At 34.2% G+C, this 22966-nt stretch overlaps 1 protein-coding gene across 9 annotated transcripts in view; it reads left to right on the forward strand.

Moving 5' to 3' along the window:
* The window catches only part of CDH18 (cadherin 18), a 712342-nt gene that overhangs the window by 498335 nt on the left and 191041 nt on the right, over positions 1-22966 (forward strand). For all 9 annotated transcript variants that reach the window (XM_054688413.1, XM_054688412.1, XM_054688411.1 and 6 more), the window contains one exon: positions 1610-2092. In XM_054688413.1, coding sequence (XP_054544388.1) covers positions 1865-2092 — 228 coding nt within the window. In that variant the 5' untranslated portion in view covers positions 1610-1864. The remainder of the gene's footprint in view (positions 1-1609; positions 2093-22966) is intronic.

The raw sequence follows: 22966 nt of genomic DNA on the forward strand, positions 1-22966 counted from the left end.
GATGCATTTATATATTTTTAGAATGTTGCACAGTTCAGTAAGGTAAAGAAAACACTCATTCTACATATCTATAATGCTTTACATACACCACTTCTTCACCTTCTACTCATGAATTATGCTTTGTTAAACAACTTAGCATAAAGGGCAAGGATGTTAATTTCATCTAAAAATCACACCAAATGGTATGAGAGTATTAAGATAACAACACCTTCTATCTTTTCATCAACTTGACTTCTAGGAAAAAAGACTAAGAGTTTCTTTTTTATGAAATCCATGACATGAAAATTAAGAATCGTTTGATAAAAATAAACCTGTAGTATCAATCATCCAAATAATTTATTAGAGTAGAAAGAAAGTTAAAAGCTATTTATTCAAGCCAAAACTTTTTATAAATAAGGAAACAGGCTAGATATCACATATGTTGGTATCACGAGTAAATTGCTAAAAAAAGAAAAGGAGACTTGTTTTTGATTTTGATTTACCAGTGTGATTACCATGTTGAAACTATATTATATCGTTCTTTTTTAAATATATTAGGAGCTATGTTTATATGTTAGTCATTTTAATTTATATCACTGAGGAATGTATCTTTGTTTTCATGAAATATTCCAAACATAAATTTATATTTGCCAGATGCTTGAACCCTAATTCTAATCCAATGTAATTTTTACACAACTGGTGAAGTAAGCCTTATTATTAATCTTAATTTATGGGAAGAGATAGTGATAGAACATTCTTACCCTGAGTATCATGTTTTTTTACCCCCCTCATCTTTACTGAGTATAAACATTTTTCTCAATAGAATAAAATAATTATACTATGACTGATTATATTCAATTTTTTAAAGCATTTATGTCATCATGTTAACCACATTATGATGCATTTAGATCTACATTTCCTTTTGTGCTGATTTATAAGAATGTTTTTTATGGAATGACAATGTGATTCAGATTACATTTTTATGTGATGGGATAACAATATTCTTGAATAAATACAACTTTTCTAAACAATTATTGAAAGACATTTATATAATACAGAAAACTTTATACACAATATTATGTGTCCTCACTGTGTTAGTAATTCTGTCATTCTTTGCTATCCTAACTCATTTGTTTTCTAAAAATATTTCTTAAGTTTTACTTTACTGTCCAGTCATAGTAAAGCTATATCCAAATACTCATTTAATTGAAAAATCAAAGTATTCTCCCTTTTGTTCCTTTTGATACCATACTTTCCCCCCTTAGGTGTGCCAGAACTATGCATAATATGATTCCAAACTTCAGTATCTGTTCTGAATTCAGACATGTGCATATACTCATGATCTATATCTGAGCATCTTACTCCTGAGGGCTTCATTTATGTCATTTTAACATATATTTCACCTAGGAGGAAGAGAATAAAGTCAAGAGAATGAAGTTTATGTAAAAATGTATATGGTGTGCCAGCTTTTTCATAACCTTGGGAATATATGCATGTGTCCATTGCCAAAAGAATTTGTATATATATCCTTTGCCTATTAGCATTGACTGCAAAATAATATAATTTGCATTCAGAACAAATACTTAAAGCTACAAGTTTTGTAATGTATGTAATTTTCTCTTTCCATTAGGTAGAAAATGGTTGCCTGTGCTCACCTACTGTGAAAAATTGGAATCAAACAACTGGAGCTTTGATTCTCCAAGTGTTTCAGGATGTAAATGTAGTCTGACCTTTCCCTGATGGGCAGTTAAATCATGGACACGCTAAACAATTTGCTTTGGACCGTCCTTCAAAAGATGCTTTGGCTTCTCTCTTGAATGCTCACTAAGCATTTGTAGCTGACAAGGAAAAGAAAGAAAACTGTGAACTGGAAAGGTATCTTACAATGAAAATTACGAGCACATCTTGCATCTGTCCAGTCCTCGTGTGTCTCTGTTTTGTGCAGAGGTGTTATGGAACTGCTCACCACAGCTCCATCAAGGTGACCAAGAACCAAACCAAACATATTGAAGGTGAAACCGAAGTCCACCATCGTCCCAAAAGGGGATGGGTTTGGAATCAGTTCTTTGTTTTAGAAGAACATATGGGACCAGATCCACAATATGTCGGAAAAGTAAGTATTTATTTTTTTGGCTTGATTTTTCGTCTTCTGGGAAATCCTGGGGTGTGAGGAGGCTGGGACTGGAGTTGGCTTGCAAGAGACATGGTATGTGAAGTCAAAGATATTATAGAATCCTATGACTCATATGAAACATTTCAAAATAATATTGTAACAAATGAGCTTTATTAACCAAGTCACATCACCTTTAACATCAGTCTGTACAAAAAGAACTGAATTTTCTTTATCATGTTACTTTTCCTGTTCTCTCTTGAGAAGTGGAAACACTTCAGTGAACAGTTAAATAATTTTGTCTTTTTTACAATGTAGATTTGTTAGAATTCACATCCTTTATTGGAGGATTGAATTTTTTTCTATTGCTATATCATATGAGGCCAAAAAGAAGACACTCTCATGACAACAAATGTACTTTTGTTAATTACTAGAACTTGTATTTGAATTGAGGTCAGCCTTTAAAAGAACATGGCTAATTTTTTCAAACCCTCCAATCAACTTCATTAAAATGTTGATATATTTTGAATATAGATTAAGTATACACTGAATGGGCTAGTTTTGCTAAAATCCCAGAATAATGAAATTTGATAAAATGATCAGTATATTCAGACCTACTGTCCTTTCTCCTAAAAATACAGATAAGACTGTTTTGTGGCTTATCAGACCCTGTAGGGAATTGTGCCCTAAATAATTTGGAGCAGTGTAAGCTTGTGTCCTCCAGGCTCTGGGGTACCGTGGAGAGTGGGAAGTGGAGAGAACTTCCTCTGATGAGTGACTGACTTTCTCAGGTGGGTTTGATCACAGCCTGTGGGAGGAACAGCAAACACCACAGGAGGATCTCCGTGACTGCAGGCTCCGTGACTTCCATCTCCTGCTTGACTATTTATTTTCACTTTAACATTGTTAGTGCTAAAAAAAAAAAAAAGCAGTACTCTATCCAAGCCGTGGTGCTTTCCTAATGTGTGGGCAGCCCAGAATCACCAACCATCTGTGCCATCCCTCGTCCAGCAGGGACTGGATTGCAGCTGTATTTCCCATACAAGGAAGGAGCTGCAGAGTTGGAAAAGGGAAATAACACAAAAAGATCTGAAACAATTCTGTCATGTTCTTATATGCAAATGAAAATGAGACTAAGGACTCATGACTTTATCATATACTACGAGGTGTCCATGAAGTAAATAGAGACAAATGTACTAAAATAGAAACACAATGTATGGAGTCATTAGAAAGTCATCTATGTTGTGAACTTCAAACTCCTTTTGTATCATCCTTTCAATCCTTAAAAGGGAATGAAATGGAACAGAATCTGTTTGCCTCTTTAGACAAATACAAAACAAATTATTAGCAGGAAATATTTTGTTAGGTATATTTTGTCATTTTAATTTAATTAAAAAAGCAAAACCAAAATTTACTATTAGGGTCAAGAGAAAGATGGGACAATTTCTTGTTTCTTTCGAGTTCATCGTTTTAGTAAAATATGAATCCTCAATAATAGATCAGTTTCAAGAAACCCTTCTGGGTTTGGGTGCCAGTGAACATATGGTGGAGAGATTTTTACCTGTCAGGAATTGGTGGGAATCTGTGAGGCTGTTCAAGCCTGTGGAGATTCTGTGCAAATGGTGTCTCAACTGTCCAAGGCAGTGTCAATCGATAAATAAAGGGCCACAATCAAAGTTGCTGTTCCCTTACCCCCCATCAGATCCCAGATCCCTCAATAAGTCTCTCTCGATTATAATATGTCTATAGGAGCAATTCTAACTTAATTGTACAGTTTCTCTCCCCTCCTCACCCACCACCAAAATGAGCACATGCACACATACAACACACACACACAAACACACTTATGAAAATTCTTTTTAAGAGTACAAAGCTCAATAATCCATATGTGACTAAAATATTACACTCCTGTTCCATTATTTTAATTCTTTCAAGAATGAAGTTACATCTCACACTTAAAAATGTATATTCATAATGAACCAGACATATATTTTCACAGGACTCCTGAATAAAACATCATTATTATAATTACTATGAACATGAAAAGCTAAAGACTGAACATCAGCATTGCCCTTATTCTCACAATCACAGAAATGCTAGCAGGAATTTTGTCAGCAGGAAATATAAAAAGAATAATCATATTGACATGACAGTTTTTATATTAAAAAATGTTTTCATAGATGCATTGTATGTTTGTTTCAAAATATCCCAGAACTCTCGTTTGTAATTTTATACATCTATAGCTATAATTCACATTATAAAACACCATTTAATGGACTTTGGATGAAAGCTCAAGTCGTAAGTGTTTGATATATACCGACTTCTCCTTTCTTAGGATGATTTTCTTTGCCTTTTCTTTATCAAAGATTGAATCTGTTATGAGTAAGCTTGCTTTTGTTGGCATTGGCAATGCCAACTAAGATGGTACTAAAACATTGGCTAGTATTAATACTAAGATGTGGCTAAGACCTTGATTATAATATGTAAATATAAGGCATTTATATATTATGTAGATAAGTATTTAAATAATACGCAACTATGATAAGACATAGATACTATGTCAAACAATATGTTTATTTACTATTAAGATGTGGTTAAGGTAGTGATCATAAAGTAATTTCTAATGGTAAGAAGCACAAATGTGCCTCTACAAGTCAAGTATATATACCCAGTTATGTTTACATAATTATCCACGTATATGCACATTAGCTAGGTGACCATAAGTCCACTTGAAAACTCATAATGTCTTCCAGAATATAAAGGCCATGAGAGATCAAATACCAAAATTAACATATGAATATTTCTTATGGATGGGATCTCATAGACTTATTAAGGATCTTTTTATATCTCTCATGAACTTTTTAAAGATTTTTTAAATAATTGAGGGATTTGGGCAAGAAAAATATAATAGCACAATTGTTAGAATGTTAGAAAGTAAGTCCTTTCTTCCTGGGACAAATCATATGATAATTAATCATCATAGTTTTAACAAAAATGTTTCCTTTTTTCCAAAAATCATGTAAATCTAATATAGCTTATATAGTCTATTTTTCATTTTAGAAAAGTTGAATAGTGCTGGATGAATCCCATTATAACTGAGAATAAATGTTACATAAGATAGCACACAAATCCCAACTGCTTGTCATACATCACACCTATCATTGGCATAGAAGCATTTCCCCTATGAAAAAATAATGACAAGTGAGTACAGAGAACTGGGTTTGTGCTGTAGCCACACTGCTTGCTCTGATTTACAATTAGCAAGTCTCTTTAATTCCTCCATGTGGGCTTCCTCTCATGTAGAACTGAGAAATGCTTGCTTGACATTTTTATTACTAATTCAAGTGTGTTATAAAGTTTGGTTTGTGGTTTAGATTATGGGACAGTTAACCTGTAGCCCGAGGGCCAAATGCAGTCAGTTTCTTGTTTTAGTATTGCTTGTATAGTGAGCTTTTTCTTCAAGTTTTACTTTTAAACTGTTGAAAAACATTGCAACACATGGAAATTTTATGAAACTCAAATGTCAGTGTCTATAAAGGATGTTTTATTGGAATACAGTCTCATACAAACATTTATGTATTGTTTATAGCTATAGATATATATGGTAGAATTCAATAGTGGCAAGAAAATAAGTCTGCAAAGCCTATTATATTTATTATTAACCATTTACATGAAATGTTTGAGATCCCGGGTTAAGTTATCTTTTTCAGTTAGAATAGTGCGAGTGTTTTGAAGCAATTTCTTGGGTTGGACTGTAGCATCCATTTCAATGGCTAGTATAATAATTATAACATGACTGCTGTAGTATTACAATAATCAGATGTGTCAATGCAAAGGGAAGTACTCCATAAACTATAAACTTTAGTAATCATGCTAATGGTTTGTCATGATTGTTTAAAATTATTGAAACAAAATTCTCACTGGTACTTGCTTTTATGGGGGAGAGAATTTTTGGAGGTGTTTAATTCCCTACTTTTACTGGGATACCCTTCCTCCACAGATATTTTAATGCATGCTTATTAAGTCTGGTGTTTTTGTTTTTATTATTGTTTTGTCTAAATTACAGGCAATATGCATTGTTTTGTTTCTATCACATGTAAGATGAAATGCATGTCCTCATGCACATATCAATGATCAATATACACAAATAAACACACACACATTTGTGTGTATGTGTTATCTATCGGAGAGATCTCCAAAGTGGGATGTTTGTTCAAAGATAAATAAATCTTTAATTTTTGTAGGTATTCCTAGAAACCCTCTACATGTTGCTGTGCTATTTTGTGTCATTCATAGTAATATGTAGAAGTGATTATTTTGCTGCAGCATGGCCGTTTGATGGAATTGAAGAACTTGGAATTTTGCAAGATGATAGGTGAAACATAGCATATCTGGTTAATTGTAATTTACATTTTTCTTATAAATTAAATTGATTATCTTTTCAATTGGAGGAATATGAGTATTTCCTTTCTTACTGTCAAACTCTTTGTCACCCCTATTTTCATATTCTGTTAATCTCTTTGACTTACTCATAGTTCTTTATATAACTGGTTCAATAATTCTCTAGCAAGTTACCAGTTCTTTTTTTCACTGTTACTATTTGTCTTTTGAATTTGTTTGCAATTTTTGTTTTTATGATTTTAATATAGTAATTTTCCCATTCTTTTGACTCTGACATTTTAATTTGATTTTGATTCTTCTAAAATTGAATAATATTGATATTCAGATTAGTGGTTGTAGATAAAAATGCATTCTTCAAATTCTCATATCTACAGTATCACAAATGTTATCAAATATTATTTAATAAATAAAAATGGTATGTAGGTAGAAATACTTATATTAGATGCCAGAAATTCAGTATATATTTGGATTTCTATTTTTAGTAAATATTGGTTATGTTGCATTTATACCTCCTATTTACCATTATATAACAAGTATGTGAGTTGTGATTACAATGTGTAATGACTCATACTGGTAGACCCATATATTTAAAAATGTTAATGGTCACATTTAAATTAGGATATACATTTAAAATAACATCTATTAACACAAAGTTGACAGCAATTTTTCCTGTATTTCAAGTGATAGCTGATTTTGATTCACTGGACATTATACTCCATAAACACCTAATATTTTTATTTTGAAATTTTATAGATGACTTCTTTAACTTGCCAAGAATTCTTTTGCTAAACAAAGCAAACTCCATGATTATTCCAGAGTATCTAGAGTGGATATTGTACACCTTACATCGTGATGCATGATGCATGATATTTAAACATAACAGAATAAAAAAAATCTCATCAGTGGTAAAAAGCTAAAAATGTGTGCCTATTTAGCAGCATGTTTTAGATTAAGACCTCAAATCTATTAACAGGTTTTGTACTATACTGACATAAAAGATATATTTGATAATAAAATTCACTAAGAACAAATATAAATTATCAGAATAAACAAATAATGTTCTCTGTCTTCATTTTCCTATGTTTATGGTATTTCCATTTAAGCTGTTAGAAATGTTTAGATATAAATCATATATGTAGATGACATTATTTATATCTTTAAGGAGTTTAATTACTATTCATTTGAAGAGGTGTGAACCTGTATCTCTGAATCATATACAGAGTTGTAAACTGATGTTACCTCAATAGTAAGTGTGATTGAAAAAAGAAAAAAATAATTTAATTACTAAAATTAGGCCATTCTCACTCCCCTGCCTACCTCATTCTGTAGGTGTGTGAGTTGGTAGGGGTGGTTGACAGATAAACATTTGCAACTTGCTTTATTGACGACAGTGAAGTGGATGAGGAATTCTAGCAGTATAAAGAAAGGCAAAATCACATCTCTCCAAATATCTCAAGGGATAGAATGCAGCAAGCCTGAAACTGTTAAGTGACCTCTTCTTGTTCACAAGAGTAGTTACAGAAGTGCCAAAAAACACATTACCAGATAGCCAATTCTTTAATAAAATTCAGTTTCTGATAATAGTCCATGAAATTCCCTTGTGTCATCATCACTATTACTGCCCTATTGTATAGTTTTGATTTCTTTAAAAGAGAACCTTCAAATCTCTTTTAATCAAATTAAATAAGTGACTTTGCAATTAAAGAGAGAATAAATCATATACAAATGAATGTGGTAGGCCAGTCTTTTCAGAAAAAAATGTATGATAGTTTTAATGTCATCCTGAACTCTGAGATAAAAATTAAATGAACAACAAGGAAGATTCCAATTGTCATCTAGTATTGTCAAGATATGATAAGCTTGTAAACATTTTTATCATAACTTCCTTGAAATGGAAAACTCCATGTATCAAAACATGACATTTGAATTTTATACATATAACAATGTGACAACAAGATGTGTGAAATTAATTATGGCACGCACTTCTATATAGATGTAGAAATTTCTCAATTGTCATCACTGAAATGTAATAGATAGGCCCTTTGAGAAATGGGATGAATAAAGAGGAATTTGATTTGGCACATATTTCATCTGATTTGTTGTGATTAAGAACTTTTTTTGAGAAATAAAATTTCCTAAAGTTTAATTACATTTTTGGAGTAAAAGTGATATTTATTGGAATAAAAGTATCGCAGACCCTCAAGATAAAACCAGCCATAGTAAAGATAAAATGTGTCCAGATGTTGCCAAATACCCTAGGCAGCAAGTCATGTCTGGTTTAATAACACACACACACACACACACACACATGCGTACATTAATATAGTCATACAAAGTTTAGAACATAAGTGTATGTACTCTTCCTCCTGCTCCGGATGCCTTAGTTTCAAAATCCATTTTCAAGGATTAGTTGATATTTGACTTTATCTGATCCTTTGTTTGGTTTCTTTATGTGTCATAAATGAACTGGCTATTTATGTGTGGGTTTATTTCTAGGCTCTCTATGCAGTCTCGTTGATCTGTGTGTCTGAGATTAAACTCTGTGACTCTAAAGCATAACTCTAAAATGGAATAAAGTTATAAAGACTGGCAAAGTCAAATCTGGCTCTCTTCTTGATTTCAAGTCACATGCTACCAACGTTAAATTTATTTGTGTGTTTGGGGGTGTGAGTGGGCACTTGCCTTTAAAGGCATGAGTTATTAGATCACCTTCTGTGACAGAATCTGACTCTGAGTAACTGACTGTGACAGAATCTGACTCTGAGTAACTGAATCATAAAAGTAGCTCTCCAGATGGATATTGGAAAGCTTACAGAACTGGCAAAAAGGCCAATGAGTCAGCGTGGAAATAAAGCAGGAACTAAGGACTTTGGGTGGTTCTATGTAGCCATATTGATCCTCCAGTGAACATCACTATCAACATGTCTGCCCTTGGACTAGCTCTGCCATGCCACTGTGCTCTAATAATACAGCCACAGATAATATCTCCTCTCCCCTCTATTGTTGTGTCACCTGTTTAACTTTCACAGCTCTAGACAAAAGCAGACAGCGATTCAGCTAAGTCACGTTTCAGAAGTCTATTTGCCCCAAATAGGAAAAATTAAGCCTCTAGCTCCAAAAGTCCCAGAATGAGGTCTTGATTCATTAGAAATAAGATGGGGGTCCATAGAGTACATTTCTACATGTCTACACACACACACACACACAACACACACACATGCTAGGATATAGTTTAATATACTTCCTGAACTGTATGAAAAAGTAATATATTTGATTGATTACTTTACTCATGTGTCTCCAAGATTCATTCTATTTTAAAATAAGCAGAAACTAGCCTAACTAAAATTATTATCCTTTTTTTTTTTAACTCACTTCAATGTCTACTGACTTTTTTGAAGGGATTCTTACTTTGTGTGTGTGTATGTGTGTGCACACACAAAGCTAAATGTAATGATTCATAAACTTGTTCTGGAACATCTTGTCTGCTCAGTAATTGCTTGTTCAGTTCATTAGCTGCTTTGCATGCATGGGTTCTTTCTGTTGTTATATCAAAATTATGAGAAGTATTAAACATGTCTATAGTATACAAGGCAATATAAACTACTTTTAATTAAAATAAGAGGACAATAAGCAGAAAGGAAATGCTGTAAGAGAGACATGTATATTTTACTTGGAATTACTTTCCCCTCATGTATTTGACTTATAGGATTATGTTTTCTCCTTCTTCAGCATTGCCATTTTTACTGTGTTCTTTGAACCTTGTTATTGTTCCATTGAGTTAAATTGACCTAGAGGAGTTTTCAGTATTATTACTATGTTCATAAACATTAAGATAGAGAAGGGTAAAATAATATACAATTAACATCAATTATTGACATAAACAACATTAAGTAAATATGTATGTTTCTGGGGGGAGGAGCATCAATGTTGAAGCAGCTGTGGGAGAATAAGACTCTGGAGAGCTGTTAATTTGCATTTAAGTTGTTTCTATTCTGTGCTTTGCAGCTGCATTTTTCTTAGTGTCAATAAGATAAGTTGAAAATAACAGGAAGATAAGTAGCTGCTAAATTTGGGGGTTAATGTAGTAGAAACAAAGGTTTGATCTGGTATATATTACTATGGACAAATGCCAATGAGGGACATAGTTTAAGCTTTCAACCTTGTTTGCATATTATAATCAGGTGGGCATTTATAAAACTCCTGAAGCCAATTGCACATCAGACCAATTAAGTCAGGGAATCTAAAATTAGGACACTGGGCCTCCCTAGTGGTGTAAGGGTTTAAGACACAGCACTATGAAGCTATCCACAGCCTCTGCAGCATAGTTCCATACCCAGCTGTCCCAGAGGCTACCCACATGGCTCAGTAGACCTTTCCTGACTCACCTGCTGCTCCCCTCAGCAGTGTATTTCAGTAAATCCCCTGTTCTGTTCCCCACTCTGTTTCTGGTGAATCCTCTCATCCCCTGCACCTCTGGCCTATACCCCAGTGCTTGTATGCATAAATAGATCTTTAAAAAAATAAAATTAGGACACTAATGTCAGTGATTTTTAGTCACTAAAATGGCCCTAAATTAGTATCTTTCATAACCACCAGTTTTTACTGATGATATATAAGAATAACTTAAGTAAAGTGACATGAATCTCAAATGTTACAACTTGGTTCTTTTAATTAAACATGTAGGCATTTAATCTTTTGGCCAGGTTCCTGAGTGGTGCTGAATTTTTTTTTTAAGATTTATTTGTTTATGCAAATTGACTGAAATATACTGCTGAGGAGAGCAGTGGCCGAGTCAGGAGAGGTCTGCTGCACCATGTGGGTAGCTCCCTGACGGGGGATCGAACTCGTGCTGCAGTGGCTGTGGATACCTTCATAGGTTGCACCATCTTAACCCCTTGCACCACCAGGGAGGCCCCAAAAATTCTAATTAAAAGTTTTCCTTTTCTTTTAAAGATATATAGTTATATCAGACTGAGCACTTTTTCTCTACATGGATATCTTCTTGTTACCTTTATTATTACTTATGTTTCTATTATTTTATTGATGTAATATATGGAAGAAAGGCAAATAATAGTACATAAGCGATTATTAAAAAAATGATATCCCTTTTCCCAAACATTTCCTTCTCACTGCCCTTCTTTACAGATGAAAAACTAACAAGTAATGTTTCAGCTCTTTTAATATGACTAGATTTTATCCCATTATATTATTTGAGGGTTTATTCACTTACTATTCCTATGACCTTTCCATTCTACCTATAGTGTTTGATCATTCATTTTATAGTTCTTTTATTGCTTTTCTTTTCAACAAATGTGATATTCTGGCATGATTTTGTTCTGCCTTCGCTAACAATGAAAAGAACACAATTACTTCCCACTTTTTCAGATGAAGTTACAGAAATCCCATGCACCTGCATCGACAGATGATGGGAATTTGGACACTCTTCATCACTAGCTTCTTTGTTTAGTTCTCCCAGACATCTTAATTTAAGCTTTTCTTAAAATTTTTTCATTCAATTTTTTAAGAACATGCACTATTGTTGGCAAAGATTTAAAGCTGGTTATTGAGTATTCTGCTTGGTGACATCTGTAATTTTTTCTATTTTCTGTTTTAGATCTACATTTCCCCCCTGTGCTCCACTCTTTATATCACTTTTTTGTCTCCTATCCTTTTAGGAGATACCCCAGGAAAGCCAAAAGTCCTACACTGTGCAGCCCATCCACACAAGTTCAAGGACATGGTTTCCTTTGTCCTTCCATATCATTGTTATTTCATTTGCAGTTTCTCTTTGACAGACTTACTAAAATGTTTTTTGAGTGTGTATGTTGAGAACAGACTTTAAACACTTGTCAAAGTATTTAAATCTTTTATATAAATTTTATAATTTAATCTGACTTCAAGGAGAAGAGATAAAAAGCTTGTATTCAATCCTTGTCTGATATAGAAAGACTTCAGGGGCTCTTATATAAACAAAAATGTATATTGTTTGTATTATGTTTCCTGAAATGATAAATGGTTTGCAAAATGTTCATGTGTTAAATATTAGGACTATACAATCCTGAAGGTTACTATATGATGGCAACAATTCATCAGCCAACTAGTCTCCAATTTTAACTAGTATATTGACTTCATTCTTTCATATTAAATTAAATTTTAGACAATAGGGACAAAATAATCCCCAGGCATAGTAGTGCATCAATGAACATATGTTCATACATTTCCAAATCACTTTATATTTGTGTTTGCATATGTTATATAATATTTCTATATTTCTTCTTTTAAGGATTATTTATTTATTTATTTATTTATGCATAGAAGAACTGGGCTGTAGGCTGGAGGTATGGGACATGAGAGGATTCACCAGAGGCAGAGTGGGGAACAGAACAGGCAGACTGATCGAAACACACTGCTGAGGGGAGCAGAGGGCGAGACAGGAGAGGTCTGCTGAGTCATGTGCATCAGCTCCCTGGCTGGGCATTGAACTCAGGCTATTGTGGTGATAGCACTGAGACTTAACCCCTGAGCCACCAAGGAGGCCCCCTTGTTATATAATATTTCTTATTTCACTTAATTTGCATCATTCCTTAAGATAATTTATCTTATCATGTATGTTATATAATGTATTTATCAGAACATCCAAATTGTAGAATTTAATCAACAACTGTAATGCGTTGGAAGAAAAGTATGGCTTAAAAAGTGCTAAGATTTATCTGTCATTTTTAGAATGAGTATAAATTGATTCTAAATATCTAATATAGTTTATATTTAATTCTGGTAAAAGCATGGAGACAAAAAATCTTGGATAACCACTGGAGATTTCCTCCAAACTTGCTTGAATATGTGGCTTATTTCTTCATGCTAGCAATCAGAGTTCATTTTCTTCATGTCCTGCCCTGCAACCCAATAAAACAATGGATGTCTATGAGTTAGGAATATTTTCTAGTTCTGGAAATTCAACATAGGCTATTTCATATTTTTTTCAAACAAGTATATTTTAATTTAAAATATTCCTGGATAATTAAAGATTATTATGCATTTTTAACAAACAATACACAAAGATCTTTTGTGCATTTTGCCCAATTCCTCCTAGTGATATTTTGTAAAACTCTAGTAGATTATCATAACAGAATGTTGAGATTGATATAATTCAAAAATTCTATTCAAATTTCCCAAAGTTCCTTCTACTCATTCATGGACATATGTATATTAACTTCCATAATAATGTGAGTAATGTGAATAATTTGAATACTTTTTTACATGCTTGCAGTCTGTATATTATTTTTGATGAGATGTCTGTTCAGAGGTGATTACCTTATTCATTAATTGATGTTTTTGGGGGTGACTGTATGTTTCATACATTCAGTTTTTATCAAAAGTATGATTAATATATGCTATTAAATCTAGTTTAGTTACATTCAACCCTATTTCACAACATGAATCTATTTGTAATGCTATTTCAAATGAAATTATTCACTGGCTATGGTTGAACCTGATAACTGTACTTAGATTTTTAGAGAGATTTTATCTTTTATATATCATTACTTAAATGTTCTCCAAGACTATGCATGTGTGAACGTGTCCAACTTCTCCAGTTGGAACATTCTAGAATAAAAGTTAAGCAACATATTTTACCAAGTTTACTAATTCCTTTTTATGTGACAGCTTTCCACATGTGAGATGTTTCTCTATTTTCAAAGATACATGCAATGGGACTTTACTTTTTTCCAGAATATGCCCAGGCCAGAATCTGGTTAGCAAGCTTCCTTAACTAACTTCACTCTCAAAATTTCTCCAGATACAACTGTAGTACCCAGCTCCCCATTTTAGTTTGTCTTTCTCTTTTCCAAGTTTATATGACACTACTCTTGTCCATTTAACCTTAAATTTCATTCATATAACTTCAATATTTTATACCCACTACCAACAAAATACACAGTAAGTGTGCTGGGGTAAAACACAGATAAGATTTTATTCTAGAATTGTTAAAAGTCAGCTATGCTTCTATTTTAAATCTAATGGGTATGTTTTATACCTGCTTTTCAAAAATAAAACATAGTGAATGGTTAGTGATAACTTTTATGATCACCTTTGTTTTGGGACAATAAATACTCATTGTTAACACAGCCCCAGCAGTAAGATAACTTAAAATGACTCTTAACTGATTCTAGCCAGCTACAAAACCTTATTTTATAATTTGCTTAATTACTTATTTCCATGTTAGTAAAACATTAATAACCAGTGAGTTGTTTAAACCAAGGCTGAAGGTAGATAATGAAGGGACTTCATTTTACTGTGGAAAATAGCCCCAGATCTCCATCTGAACTCTATCTTTTCTAAGTTAAATACTTTGCCTTTAAAGAAAACCACTGAGATAGAAGTTGGAATCTGGGTAATGAGTTATAAACTTATGGGATTCTCTTCCATAGCAAGCACAGCAGGCATGTATTGGGTCGTCAGAAAAGTTATGATGCATTTTTGCATAGAAAACTATCCATCACATCTTTTCTGACAACCCAGTCGTTGCAGCAGAAGTAACACTATCATCATGTATCAGTCACCTGGAATCAGACTCTCAGATAGTCAAATAGTTTCATTTCTGAATGTCGTGCTGTCAAAACTAATAAAACAACAGTGAAGTAAATGACAAATATCAACCTTATAATCTGATCAGTTAGGAAGCTTCTATGCACAAGTGTCTAAGTGACTTGCCCTCCTGTCAAAGTGGAAGTAATATTCTCCAACTGGTCGGTCTCTAAGAATGCAAAAATTATTTTGTTGCCATAAGACATAGCTTTTGTGTGTGTGTTACATCATTCTATATTCTAGTATCTGCCTGCCACCATATTTTTTTGGTAGATATTTAACAAAGTTGTACCTTACCATGTGCTCCTGATCCCACTTACTTTGTTGCAGTTACAGTATTTCTGAAAGCCTTTGACAGGAAACTGTCATAGTTCCAATCAGCACAAGTTTTGAGGCCAGATAATGCCTGACATACAATTGTTCAGTCATCATGTATGGTTCAACAAAATGTAAAATTCAAATTTTATTAAATGTCTTCTAATGTGATCTGTTGTGAAACAGAACACAATAAAATGAAGATGGAACCAGAATATGGGGATGTGGAAACATCTTGCTGAATTTTCCAGTGTATTGACTCTGCTTCGGCTAGTGTAAATGAATGAGTAACTAAATCTATTTCTTTTCCTCCTGTTTCTGTCACATTTCTTGTGAGAATCTGATTCACATTCAGAGATTGAAATGGAAAATAAAAATAGAGCTCTGTTTGGCTTCTGCTGTGTCAGATAATTACTTTCAAAATTCTGTAACGGAAGGCCAGTTGGGATTGGAACCATGTTTTTGTTCCTGTGAAACAGAAATTCTGTCATGTGCAGCTACAGGATTTAACTGATTCTGCTGGAAATGTACCCTTCTGCTGAGTGAGCCTGAGTGACTAACTTATCCAGTTAACAAGTGATGGGAAAACCCGCAAGGGAAAGATAATTCTAGAAAGTTATTGTGTTTTCATATGAGACTTACCTATGCAATACATTTCTTTTTTTTTTAATACAAAGAACAAAGTATACAACTTTATTAAGACAAGTATATTTTAACCTCTAATAAATATATGTTTATGCTTTGTGAAATAGCATTAGGGTTCACCCAGCTAAACCAGTGCCTACTGTGTACCTGTCCAGTGTCATGTGCCTGAGGTGTTACACTTATGGGTGTTTACTGCCACACACACTGCCCCTTCATTTTCAAATGAGAAAATGTGTTTTTATATATAGTTGTAAGGAAAATGGAGTTACTAAGGCTTTTTTTCACTTTCTGCTGCAGCTGCCACTTGTGGCTTTGTTTTCCTGGAGGATCCCAGGTTTCATTGCCCACATGTGATAGCAAAAAAGCAAAAAGCACTTGGGAGCTCAAACATGGGACATGCACACCAATGATTATGTACACCCAGGCCAAAGGCAGACTCCTGGGCCATAAAGGGGTCTATAGAGAGAAGCCAGAGGGAGAGCACAGAAATTGCAGAGGCTGTCTCCCAGCCTCCCTGCCTTCCAGCTACCTGCCTCCCTGTCTCCCAGCCTCCCAGCCTTCCTGCCTCCCAGCCTTCCAGACTCCTAGCCTTCTTGCCTCCTAGCCTCCCTGCCCCCCGCCCACTGGTCTGCCTTTGTGCTCAGTCCCTTGCTTTAGCTTTAAAGGCCTGTCACATTGTAAGGGCAGGACTGGCTACTGAGCAGGTTTTCTGATCCCATGCAGACCGGGTAAAGGAGGAGTCAGAGTCCTCAGCAGTTTTGCAGGCTTTTATTGGGGTTCACCAGGCATATGGCAGGCAGGGGTGCTGGCATATGGCAGGCAGGCCTGCCAGCCTCCCAGCCCACGGCAGGTCTTCACTCTATCTGGGCTCTCCGGCATTCTCTGCTTCTCTCTTGGCTTCTGCTACTTCTTTCCTCAGCTTCTTTTTCGGCTTCTGCTGGCGTTCCCGTGACGCCAACCTTAAAAGCACAGTCTCAGGCCAGGTGAATCCCATCTACCTATGCCCACACCCTACTCCAGGTGGCCGCCATCAGGCATGCATTCAGGACCGCAAGGATCCATCATCTATCCTGATGGCAGGAGGGCAGAAAAGCCTGACATTTTTCCTTTACCCTACACACATCAATCGAGGGCTCCAACATTCTCTTTTTCTCTGCCCAAATTAACTGTGAGCCTGCCCAGCCTGGGATGGTTGCATGCAATTGTCTATATAAAGGATGGTGACTTACAGATTTATATTTCTAATTGAAACCATTTTTCTGAGCATCAGATACCTATGGGTAAAGTAAACACAATGTACACATTTGGAGGTTTTGCTGCTATTTCAGAATTAACCTTTGCAAAGCCTTACATCGGCCCACACCTGCTTTACCTTCAGAAACTCCTTCTAGTGATTACCCGCCATCCACTCAAGTGCTCAAGCAACACACCTGAGACTCATTTTGACACCTCTTTCACACTCAGCTTTCCCTAAACCCAGGCTGTTAGTGAGTCCTGTCAGCTTCTCACCTGAAATGTGTCTCACGTCTGTCTGGTTCGCTTCATCTCAGTCTTCTCCACTCTAATGCATTTTGCCATCACTCTCACCTTGAACACTGCAGTTGCTTCCTAACGGGTGCAATCACTTCCTAATGGGCACCCCACTCTCACACATCTGAACACTTCTCTCTTTGGCAGCTGCATGGGACCTTCACAAACAGCAATCTGGTCCCATCGTTGTAGTCCCATCAGACACTTCCAAGGGTTTTCAGATAGATGATGAAGCTCTGTACCCCATTTATGTACACTTTTTTGTAATGTAGATGATTATGCAATATGTATTGTCTGATCTAGTTGGCATGCTCTTTGACTTACGAAACCAGGCATTTGGAACTGTAATTACTGTTCAATGGATTTTTTTTTTATGGTATTATTACTAACTTGGTACAGAAGTACATATATTGAAACGAATAAAATATAAGGAAGTTAAAAAAATAAATTCCAGACTAAATAGCATGCTCTGGCCGCTGGGGGGCATTTCCAGCCTCCCCTCTGTTGCTTCTGCTTTTTTTTTTTTTTTGATTTATTTATTTATGCATACCAGAACTGGGGTACAGGCCAGAGGTGTGTGTGGGGGGGTGAGAGAATTCATCAGAGACAGAGTGGGGAACAGAACAGGCAGATTGACTGAAGTACACTGCTGAGGGGAGCAGCGGGCGAGACATGAGAGGTCTGCTGCACCATGTGGTAGCTCCCTGGCTGGGGATCAAGCTGGTGTGGCAGAGGCTGCATCTAGCTTCATAGGTTGCATCTTAACCCCTTGTGCCACCAGGGAGGCCCTGCTTCTGCTTTTAGCTCTCTCAGCTCCATTTGCTTTTCCTCTCCCCTCATAGCAACTTTCATTATCCCTTATAGGATTTTCTAAATTAGAATGGTCAATTATCTCAGTATTAACAGCTGTGTTCGTCACCGGCTCCTAACCTCTCACATGCAGGTAGACTAGACTTTGTTTCATTGACCTGTGCTCTTGCTAATCAGCCAAGAGCCAGCTCTGGCACACAGCCCTTATTTCATAAATATTGAATAAACAAGAGGGAAATAATATTTCAGAATTTGCACGCATACCAAAAGGAAGAACCAGTACTGAAACAAGAGCCTTTTGGTTTCCATTGTTTCTGGTTTTATCCTTTCAATGACTATATTTTGATTAAATTTTTGAAAAACTAGGGATGATGTAAGTAACTCTCAGGGGTAGCAGAAGTATCCTGATCATATATTCAGCCCATGAAAAAACCTGAAATATAGCAAATACTGTAAATGGAGCAATGTGTCTGCTGGCATTAACACTTGTGGTAGAATGTGTATACCTCACATAAGAGTATTAACAATGACCTTAATATAATGATGCCATGCTTTTCCTGCATATATTGAGATAACCCTTTAAGTTTTTATCCTTTATCCTGTTTATGTGGAGCGCAAGCAAATTGGTTTGCATATGTTGAACCATCCTTGTATCACAAATTCTTTTGATGAGGATAGTATCAGCACAGCACCAACAACAGACCAGGACACCAAAAACAAAGAAAATAGCAGACCAATATGCCTGATGAACAGGGATGAGAAAATCCTTAACAAAATTTTAGCAAAGCTGATTCAGTAGCACAATAAAAGAATCATACAACAAGAGTAACATCATTTTGATTATATGAAATTATACAAGAGCAACGGTTAGGATCTGAAAAATGATAAATAGGCAACAGGAAAGGAAAATGTATAGTTCTATTCCAAATAAAATCACGGAAATTTTTTCACAAATTTGCTAGTATGTTCCCATTTCTTCAACTCCTGAACTTAGTGTCTTAGAATTGGTATTTGCCAGTAGGACTTGCTTCACAGTTCTATCTGTAACTGAAAAGTAGCAGCATTTGCAAAAAAAAAAAAAATAAAACCCAGCAATAATAGTAAATGCATACAGATGTATAGGTAATCTCTGCATCTACATGTAATTGTATTATACAATTCTATATAGTATTGATACATTATATATAACCTATATATTTAGATATTTAGTATGTACATTCTATAATATTTTATGTATATTTAACATATGTGGGCTATATGTATATATGTATGTGTCATTTATATATGTGTGTGGAGATATACATATATATATATATATGGCTTCTTTGAATATTTTTAAATCTCCCAGGTTTTAGAGTAGATGCAATGTACCCCAGGTTTATCCTCTTTCTAATAGCTTTATTTTTTACTCTCACACTGTTTTAAAATGAAATTATTTAACATATTTTTAAATGGCATTACAAAGAATTTTTGGTTTTGTGCTTTTAAAATGTAGCAAATTTACATTTTTTAAAAAAATGCCCTTGGAACTTGGCTTTCTAATTTATTACCGGGTGGACTATTTTCTAATTGACCTCTTAATTCAAAACTGAGTAAAATAAATGAACTGCAATGTAAATGTATTATTAATAATCCCTGCAATTATAGTGCATAATATTTGTTAATAATTGTAACTGATAGGCATCCTGAATACTTCGTGTGCATTAAATCGTATCCTCCTCATTGCAGTATTGAGGGAGGCTGTACTACTATTTTTCATTATACAGAGAGAATAACTTATGTAAACAATTGGCAAATAAACAAAATGTGGAAAAACTAACTGAAACCTCCTGTGGTGAAGTACTAGCCCGAGGTTATACAATCTGCAAACGTAATAGAATTTGAAGATGTGTTTCGACTTCCAAGCCCTTTGAAATTAATGTTTAGAAAGGCATCTGACTGATGACATTGGGTATATTGAGAACTATCATTTTAACTTAACTAAAGTTAACCAAGTTAAAGTACAGACACTTTAACTCACTCAGGACACAGTGAGGAATAGAAGACAGGCACAGTTCAGATAAGGCATCTCTTATCCCCAAAACAGGCCTATTACCCATGAATTCAGATCCATTGACTCTCTTACAACTAGTTCCTCTATCAACACAGGCAAAATTCTGATAAAAGCCAAGTAGAGGAAAGAGTAAGGTAGGACATGGTGAACCACATTCACCATGTCCTATCTTATATATATGTTTATACTTAGATTTTGAATTTATATTTTATATTGAATGTATATTTTTATATTTTAATATCTATATTTTTAAAACCATATTTGCATATATTTTAAAATCAGTGTCAAATAGTTTAAACTTCGTAACATGAAGTCACTATTTCAACTTGTGACTAAAATGGATTTAAACTTAGAATCCTTAGGGTAAGGAATACATGATCCTCCATTAATTCCATTTATGGTGTTGATATTTTGATTATACAAACATGGTACTTGGGTACTGAACAGCAACATTCTTATTGATAATATAAGCAGCTTATCTTAATAAATCAAATTTAACGGATGAGATGGATCTCATCAGTGGAGACACTAAGATGAAGTTTCAATGTATATAAAATATGGAAAATGAAAAGCATACATTTCACAGTCTAATGGACATGTGAAACTATCCCTAGAAGGTATTCTTTGATTAAAATGTTAAGAACATACACAACTAGTAACATGCTACCCTTCCTCATTAAACACTCAAAATGAGGATTTTCTTTTTATCCCAGAGAATCTAGTAATATAAATAAATTGGCACAAGTTTAAACAAGTCTTTTAGAATAAAATAATCTCCCTTTTTGTCTTAAGTCATCTCAGTTACAGCTTTCTTGAAAAGTCTGTGTCGACCCAAGTAGTCTTATCCCAGCTTCAGCTGCAGTTGCCTGGTTACCCGTTCTTAGCACCCAGAGAGTAAAATAGATTATTTGAAGGTTTGAAAATAGCAAAGAAGTTCAATTTTTCCACTGTTTACTCAATACCCTGTTATAAGCAAAACGGTAAATACAATCTAATAGATTTTTCCTCTGACATTATTTAATTGTACTCCATGAGTAGTAGATTCAACAAGAATGAGGAGAGCTAGTTTGCAGAAATTGGTAAATATCAATAGGTGCTTTATCTGGTAAAACTATTACTTAAAGGACAGATTTTGAAATATTTGTCTTATATTAGGAGAGTTTTTAATTATTGCTAATCATTGAGCATTTGTTGAGGAATCCTAGAAATCATTTAATAGCTTTTATTCTAACTTGAATTTTTGCCAGATTTTTGCTATTTCTTTTCTTTCTTTACTTTCTGCTAGATTTTTTCCCAAGGATCATGACAGACTTTCATCTTTTCTGTTTTGTGATATGGTCTGAGAGTCACTCTTGTCTCACAATAATGTCATCTTCATTTTGCTTTGTCTCACATTCCTTAGCTTTTATTTTACTTAGAGAAAGTGTCACCATGAAGTGTTGGCATCATTCATTGTTTGGGAAAATCATATTTAATAGTGTTCATAAGAGGAGCTAAAAGTTCATTGTTAAAATGCAGAGCACTGATGAAATGAAATATAGTAGTGATTTACAGTGTTACAGAATGGAAATGTTTTTCTTTTCAATGTTAGTGATTCCATGTATGAAAGTTATTGATACCAATATTTTTATACCTAATACATTGTTTTGATTTTGACTGTAATGAAATAATAGTTGATGATGTCCATTTAGAAGACATAATCTATATTTCTTATATGCATTGTCAGTTATTTCCATCTTTAATATTAATGCTTAAAATATATTTATGGCATCAATGAATTTGAAATCACAATTCATACAGGCTTTATTTAAATACCCTGGCAATACATATCGGAATTCTGATCTTTACAGTATCAGTATTTGTGGAAAGAGTTTGGCATTTATGCATCTTTATGGATAGCCAGAGAGTGCTGTACCTTGTTCAAATTTTACAATAATTGCTACACTGGAAATCAAGATGGTAGCAAATTTTTTAAAATATACATATATAAAATACATAAATATTTATATATGCATATATAATATATGTGAGATATATATATCATATGTGTGTGTGTGTGTGTGTATGAAATAGCAGAGACCAAGGCATGGTGGGATGCAGACTAATTGTGCATTGTGTGATACTTAAACTTTTCAGTTGCTATGACTTCCTCATATAGCAAAGCTCCTTCTCTACAACTTTAGGATTTTAAACAATTTCTATCAATGGGATTTATAATACTCTATAGTTACTATTTCTTCAATTATCCTGCTTGTTATTTTTTATTTATAATCAAATGCCATGTGATATTAACATTCATGCTGCAATTTTCATTTAACATGCCTTCTCACTCTAAGGTCTAATTAAGTAAGGTAGTTGTCTGTTTTAAAAACTAAAGTAGATCTTTATTGGTTTTGCTAGTGCTTCCAATTTTTCCTTGACAATATTAGAAAATTCTAGAACATTTGTTTCAGTCTATAGTTAATTGTAAGTATGTGTAGACTTTTAAATATCTACCAATAGATGCTAACCCTATAATATCACCCCCTTTAGTACTTTAT

This window comes from Talpa occidentalis, unplaced genomic scaffold, assembly GCF_014898055.3.
Source record: "Talpa occidentalis isolate TD23 unplaced genomic scaffold, MPIMG_talOcc4v2.1 talOcc4.6, whole genome shotgun sequence".
NCBI classification, from domain to species: Eukaryota; Metazoa; Chordata; class Mammalia; order Eulipotyphla; family Talpidae; genus Talpa; species Talpa occidentalis.